This window comes from Sinocyclocheilus rhinocerous, unplaced genomic scaffold, assembly GCF_001515625.1.
Source record: "Sinocyclocheilus rhinocerous isolate Xijiao unplaced genomic scaffold, SAMN03320098_v1.1 scaffold3283, whole genome shotgun sequence".
Taxonomy (NCBI): Eukaryota; Metazoa; Chordata; class Actinopteri; order Cypriniformes; family Cyprinidae; genus Sinocyclocheilus; species Sinocyclocheilus rhinocerous.
The window spans coordinates 164,727-173,001 of NW_015650698.1; the positions used below are offsets into that span (position 1 = coordinate 164,727).

The window sequence follows — 8,275 nt, forward strand, 5'->3', positions numbered from 1 at the left end:
TGTGAGTGTGTGTGTGTGTGTGTGTGTTAAATAACCTGCAGGCTTCATGACTCTGCCTTTACTGTTGACGTATCCCACACATGTCCACAAACCAGGAAGTGTTGACAGACACGGAGAGAGAGAGACACACACTGAGAGACAGAGAGAAAGAGAGAGACACAGAGAGAAAGGGAGGGAATAAGAGAGAGAGAGAGACACACAGAGAGGGAGGTGCAGAGGGAGTCTCTCTCGCCCTGCGTTTTCCCAGAGGACCGTTGCCACGGAAGCACGGAATTGTTAATGAGTTTCCAGCGGGAGGAAAAGTGAACGAGAGAGTTTGTTTCAAACTCTGATTTCTGGCAACAGCTTGGAGTTTAGTTTCCTCTCCGGATCGACTTGTTCGTCTGGGACTCGATCGTTTACCTGAAGCTGGTTCTTCCTGACGGGCCACGTGAGATCTGTGTGTGTTTACCTCCGCCGAGACACTTCCATAGAGACGCTCGCTCAGCCCAGGGATGTTCGCTCTGATTCATTCGCGCCTGACGACGATGAGACGCGTCTCTAACTTCTCACAGGACGCCGCTTAGAAGACGACATGGATTCCTATCGGGCGTATTGGGATTCGCAGATCCTGCGCGACAGCTGGCTGGAAAGCCAGGACATGGATGTTTACGAGGTGGAGTCGCGCATCCCGCTGCCGCGACCCTTCCCTCTGAGCGACCTGCTTCACGAGAAGAACGCTGTAGTCGTGCAGACGCAGATCTCGCACGTCAACCGGCGCGACAACAGCCACCTTCTCAAAGTCGTCTCCAAGATCTCCCTGCCCACGCCGCCGTATACAGTAAGAGGATGATGCCAGAGCTCGGTTTTGACCTTTGGTGCGCTCGGTTTGAGAGGGAAAGGGTTTTACAGCGTGTGTGTCTGTATAGTGAGATAAGAGGCCCGGGAGCTTTTGTAGACGTTGGCTGGGCTGTAATGAGATTCCTGGGTGTGTTTGTGTGTGTTTTGTGCTCAGACTCTGGTCATACGAGATCAGGCGCGCTGTCGTGTCACAGAGAAATCCTGGCTTTTGTTGAAGCTCCTCACAAGCTTCACATGAATGTGTGACCACATGAACAAAAATACGAGCTTGTTGACATTAATGTGGCTTTCATTTGTGTTTTCAAGACTGTGTGTGTGTAGCATTAAAGCTGAACAATAATACTGTTCAAAGGTTTGGGGTCAGTACGATTTTTAAATGTTTCTGAAAGAGTCTCTTCTGCTCACAGAGGCTGCTTTATTTGATCATAAATACAGTAAAAAAATTTAAATATTTTTACAATTTCAAACAGCTGTTTTCTATGTGAATATCTGTTAGAATGTAATTTATTTCTGTGATGCGCAGCTGTATTTTCAGCATCATTACTCCAGTCTTCAGTGTCACATGATCTTCAGAAGTCATTCTAATATACTGATTTGCTGCTCGAGAAACATTTCTGATTATTATCAACGTTGAAAACTGAAAACTTTTGTGGAAACTGTGATTTTTCAAGAATCACAGATGAATAGAAAGTTCAAAAGAACAGCATTTATTTGAAATAGAAGTCTTTTGTAACGTTTTTACTGTCACTTTTGATCAGTTTAATGCAGCCTTGATTAAAGTATTCCTTTCTTAAAAAAAAAAAAAATCTTACTGACCCTAAACTTTTAAAAGAATAACATCATAAATGTAAAATTTAAAATATGTAAATGATTTTAATATGAAAGCAATCGAAATAAAACACTTAATAAAATTATTTATAAAATCATGAAAACACTCAATAAAAATAAATTATTTTAAAATATAAAAACAATCGAAATAAAACGATAAAAATTAAATAAATGATTTTAAAATAAAACACTTACAAAAAATTAATAAAGCATAAAAATGCTAAATTAAAATAAATGATTTTGCAATAAAAACAATCAAAATAAAACATTTACTAACAATTAATAAAGTCATAAAAATGTTAAATTAAAATAAATCCAAACCAAAATAAAACAGTAAAAATGTATTATCTAGGCATTTATTATGACATGTTTTTAGCAATTCTTTAAAGTAATTTATTAAAGCGTTATTTCTCATTCATGACCCTCAAAATAGCTCACAAAATCACAATGAAGGCCATCAGACTATTATGATGCTCTGCTCGTCTGTTCATTTCTTTAATATTTCTATAACAGAATTCGCTCCAGAAACTCTTCAGTCGCTGACTGGGTCTCATAGAAGCAGATCAGCTTTTTATTGAACGTGTGCAGATATAAACCAATGTTTTTGATTACAGTGTATATTCTGAATGAGGTTTACATGATGCAGAAGCCTGATTAATGCCAGCTGTTTTTGACCATACTGACCACGTTATTTCAGCTGGAGCATGCGCGGATCACGCAGACGGAGCTGATGAGAGAGAAGTTCAGGCATAATGAGGAGATGGAGGAGCTGCAGCGCAGACAGGAGGAGCTGCAGGAGCGTCTGTGTGAGGAGGAGCGAGCTCGGGAGCAGCTGGCACTGGAGCTGCACAAGGCTGAAGGTGTGTGTGTGTGTGTGTGTGAGAGAGAGTGTGTGTTTGTGTGTGTGTGTTTGAGAGTGTGTGTGTGTGTATTTGAGGATGTGCTGGCAGCATGTGAGTGTGTCAAAGAGATGGGTTGTGTTTGCTTGTGTGTGTGTCAAGTCAAGTCACCTTTATTTATATAGCGCTTTTAACAATACAGATTGTATCAAAGCAACTGAACAGCATTAATTAGGAAAATAGTGTGTCAATAATGCAAAATCACAATGGTAAACACTCATTTTTCAGTTAAAGGCATTGAATTCAGTGATGTCATCATCCAGCTCAGTTCAGTTTAATAGTATCTTTGCAATCATTTGCAATCAAGTCAACGATATCGCTGGAAATGAAGTGTCCCCAACTAGGCAAGCCAGAGCGAACACAGAGGCGTGTGAGTGAGTGAGTGAGTGAGTGAGTGAGTGAGTGAGTGTGTGTGTGAGTGAGTGTGTGTGTGTGTGTGAGAGTGTGTGAGTGTGTGTGTGTGTTTGAGGATGTGAGGAGGATGTGCTGGCAGCATGTGAGTGTGTCAAAGAGAACGGATGTGTTTGCTTGTGTGTGTGTGTGTGTGTGTTTTAGTGTGTCTGTGTGTGTTTGAGTGTGTGTGTGTGTGTGTTAACAGCATCATAACCCTTGAATGTTTTTGACAGTACAGTGTCTTTAACTTTAGCTAACAGCTTTACATGAGCAGCTCTGTTTGTGTGGAGATGACAGCAGTGCAGCAGAGATTGATCTAGATCAGGGATTCACTAACCGTCTCGTCAGCCGAACACTTTTGAGCGAAAGTGTTTACTTTAAGTCCCCCAAATATTTAATGAAACACATTTGTATGTTCAGGGTTCTCTGATGCCAGTTAAGGGTCACATGAGTTGCAAATAAATATATTTAGACTTTTTTAGTAAGTGAGTTTTTTTTTATTTTAAAATAATTTATTTTATGATTTTGATTTTTTTATGATTTTAATTTTACACTTGTGATTTTACTGTTTTATTTTGATTGCTTTCATTTTAAAATTGTTTATGTATTTTACTTTTCATCTTTATAATTTTATTTGTTTTTATTTTTAAATAATGTGTTTATTTTAGTTTTGTTTTTATTTTAAAATCATATATTTATTTTAATTTTACATTTCTATTACTTGTATTAATTTTTACTAAGTGTTTTATTTTGTCTTTATTTTATTATTATAATTTTACAGATGTATTAATTGATAGTTATTTTCACCCCCTACAGTTCCTTCACAAAACCCACTTTGGGAAACACTGATCTAGAACAAGGGTCAGTTTTCTCTTTCACTTCTGAAGATGTTTAGGACAGACTGTTGATTGATCAGCCACTCTCAATGCTGGTGTGTGTGTGTGTGTTATGTGGATGTTTTTTTGGAGCCAGCAGTGGCTGGTACTTCAGCAAACACACACACACACACACACACACACACACCAATAGCTGGACATTCAGAGACTTTTCAAACAAACCAACATTTTTAGTGAGTTGTCAGGGTTACGTTTGTGTGTGTGTGTGTGTGTGTGTGTAAATTGCCATATTGTAAATGTTTGATTGCGCTTTAGCTTGTCTTTAGTTTGCTATTTAGCACTAAACATTTACCATAGTCACGTCACAAGATGATACGACAGAGTCCAGAGCACTAAACACACTCTCACACACACACGCACGCACACACACACACTCTCTCTCACGCACGCACACACTCACACACACACACACACACACACACACACTCACACACACTCACTCACAAACACACACACTCACACTCACTCACACACACTCACTCACAAACACTCACTCACTCACACTCACTCACTCACACACACTCACTCACAAACACTCACTCACTCACACTCACTCACTCACACACACTCACTCACAAACACTCACTCACTCACACTCACTCACTCACACACACTCACTCACAAACACTCACTCACTCACACTCACTCACTCACACACACTCACTCACAAACACACACACACTCACTCACACACACACACACACACACACTCACTCACTCACTCACTCACACACACACACACTCACCACTCACACACACACTCACCACTCACACACACACTCGCTCGCACGCACACACACACACACACTCACTCACTCACACACACTCACTCACAAACACACACACACTCACTCTCACACACACGCACACACTCTCTCTCACACACACGCACACACTCACTTTCTCACACACACACACACACACACTCTCTCACACACACACACACACTCTCTCTCTCACACACACACACACACATTCACTCACACACACACACACACTCACTCACACACATACACACACACACACACTCACTCTCACACTCACGCACACACTTGCACGTACACACGCACACACACACACACACACACTCACACACTCTGCTGTCACATGCTCTGCTGATGGTTTGTTAGGGAGTGTTTCCTGCGAGTGTTTGCTCTGCTGTCACTAATCAGTCATAATGAAGGTCAGCTGACTGTAATTCCACAACATCTCACCTGGTTTGTGACTGTCAATCATCTGTTACTAAATGATTAGGCGCAACATATTCACCATGAAACAGGTTTGTTGGGTTATTGAGGTGCAGAAGGTTTTTAATGACATTTAATCCTTTAAATTGTCATGAGCTGAATGTTTCTCTGTAATCTGATAGTAATGTCTTGCATGAATGAGCGAGTAGCTGTGGTGTTTGTGTTTCAGTGAGAATCCCTACAGGCCGTTTTCAAAGCCTTGCTGCTGTTCTTGTGCGAGTCTGTGGTTTGATCGTCTCTTTATGTCATTATTTCACCTGCGTCTGTACTCGGCTGCTCATTCTGTGTGTTCAGTCCAAATACGGCAGACGGGTTTGGTATCTAGATGTTAGTACATGACTGTCACGCTCCCACATTTACATGCATTTATTCAGCTTTACAACTGAAACCTTTAAATACATTTACATTTACAATTACATTTGCAACAGTTGTGTTGCGAATGTGTTTTTGCATTAAACAAACGCGAGGCGCAGGACAGTGGAATGGGAAAAAACACAGACACATTTTAAAACAACATAAAACTGCAGTGTTCAAAGTGTTTTATTTTGATTGTTTGTATTTTTAAATTATTTACTTAATTTTACTAAATACATTAATAAAAATGTAAAACAAAACCAATTATTTTAAAATAAAAATGATCAAGATAAAACATTCATTAAAGATTTATCAAATATTAAAAATGAAAAAAAAAAAATTTAATAAATGTTTTATTTTGATTTTTATATTAAAATATTTAATTTTAGTTTTATATTTTTTATTAATTTAAATTTTACTTGGTATTTTTCTTTTTCATTTTAAAATAACTTATTTTATTTATTTAAATTTTATTTATTTATTATTTTATCAATTTGTAAAAATCATGTTTTATTTATATATTTTTTTTTTTACATTTTTACTATTTTATTAATTTTACTAATTCAAGTAAGTTTTATTTTGATTGTATTTTAAAATGTATTTTCATTTTACATTTTTATGATTTTAATAATTTTTAATGTTTTATTTTTTTCAAATGTACTTATTTTTACATTTTTATGATTCTGTAAATTTAAATTTTATTACATTTTAAATATATAAAATAATTTATATAAGTTTTATTTAAAGAAGCGTTTTATTTTGATTTGTTTTTATTTAAGAATCATTTATTTTAATTTTTTCTTATTTTAAATTTTACTGTTTTGTTACTTTTGTTTTTATTTTAAAATCATATGTTTTATAATTTTTACGATAATACAAATTTTTAATAAGTGTTTTTTAATAATTTACTTATTTTTATGATTTTATACATTTTTAGTAAATGTTGTTTTTTAATTGTTTTTAGTTTAAAATAATGTGCTTTCAGTGTTTTTAAAAGGCAGTTTCATCCACGAAATGCTACAAAAGTAGCGAACGCAATGGCAAAAGACGTCTATCTAGCGCATGTTTAAATAGAAAAAACAATGGAAAAGCAGTGCAGTGCAAAAACACATTCTGTGTGCATCACTGTTGCTCATATTTCTGGTTAGTGATTCAAATAAACCTCTAAAAACTGAATAAGTCATGATGGCCAGCTAAAAGTTTTCTATGAGTGAGTTCAGCTTCATGCAGATGGTTTTGTGTATACAGTATGATTGTAATATATGATGTTTTTAGGATCAGTGCTTTAGCGGTCATGTTGAGACTGTTCTGTTCTCATTCAGGTTTTTTTGTTGTAGAGCTGTGTTTTCTGTCATGTGTGCCGTATGAAGCTCTTTTGTTTGCAAATGAGCTTAAACAGTGTCAGATCTCTCATATTCATGAGCTAAAGTATCTTATCTGTGCGTGTGAATGACTAACCCTGTGTGTGTGTGTGTGTGTGTGTGTGTATTCTGCTGTTTACAGGTCACAGTAAAACTATCAGGAAATGAGTTTTAGGACTTCAGGTCTCACTACAGTTTTGTTTTCCTCATAAATATTCAGAGTTGAAACAAAAATGTGGGAAGAGGTGACGGAGTTTAATGAGGGAGAATGAGAGGAGGATCAGTGACCTGGAACAGATTCAGGGCAGAAATGCTTGGTTGCCGCGTTCAGATCCTGTTAACCAAATACAACCTGACATGAGTGTGTGTGTGTGAGAGAGAGAGAGTGTGTGTGTGTTTGTGTGTGTGTTTGTGTGTGTGTGTGTGTGTGTGTGTGAGAGAGAGAGAGAGTGTGTGTGTGTGAGCGTGTGTGAGTGTGTGTGTGAGAGAGAGTGTGTGAGAGTGTGTGTGTGAGAGAGAGTTTGTGTGTGTGCACAGACTAGTCGACTTCAATGCTCTGCCATGACGCTTCAAGCTTGACGTCGACTAGTCGCTGGTCCTATAGAGGGTTCAAAATCTTTGAAGGAATTCCACATTTACGCTCCGCTTCCAAACAGTTCAAATGACAAATAAATGCATACTCTGAAAGCGCTCCACAAGACGTGTGTGATTATATTACTGGATGCTCGAAATTGAACGGGAGAATGCACGTTTTAAACAGCTTATTGTACAGGTAAGTTAATCGCCGTTCTAATCTAATGCGCTGCTGCACTGTAACGCACACACATAGGCTACAGACAGTAGCGCGTACATCACGCGCACATAATCATTCAGCGCGGAAATGTATTGTCAACACTGTTCAGTGATTTCTCAATAAAATAGCTTAGAAACTGAAAAAGTTCAAGCATATATTTCTTAATAACTAAATCCCACAGCTTCACTACTAGTAGAGAGACGCTGCCAGGTAGAATTAATTCACACACGCAATCGCTCTCACTAATGCATTCATATTAATGTAATCTTTACTGTGCTACTTTATCTGAATCTGATTTAGAATGAGCAGAAATCTGTGAGAAATATAACGACCCAAAAACAAAAGAACTGATAAAAAAGCTGTTATAGGAGCAACAGCCATGTGGGCAGCGCTGTCATATGCCATAGCTGTGCACAAGGTGTTTATCACAGCTCCAGACTTATTTGTTCATTAATGACGTCATCAGCGACTAGTCGACTTCGACTCGACTTTCATCACATAAAAGTCGACTTCAAAAAATCAGAAGTCGTTCAACCCCTACTCCATATGGCTCCGGTGCATTAATAAAGGCCTTCTGAAGTGAAGCGATGCGTTTGTATAAGAAAAATATCCATATTTAAAGCTTTAGAAATTGTAATCTCTAGCTTCCGCTAACTGTCGTGCA

General features: G+C 37.7%; 1 protein-coding gene across 1 annotated transcript in view; it reads left to right on the forward strand.

Moving 5' to 3' along the window:
• The window catches only part of LOC107712284 (A-kinase anchor protein 9-like), a 137,848-nt gene that overhangs the window by 98,778 nt on the left and 30,795 nt on the right, over positions 1–8,275 (forward strand). The window contains exon 19 of the mRNA XM_016517495.1: positions 2,366–2,528. Coding sequence (XP_016372981.1) covers positions 2,366–2,528 — 163 coding nt within the window. The remainder of the gene's footprint in view (positions 1–2,365; positions 2,529–8,275) is intronic.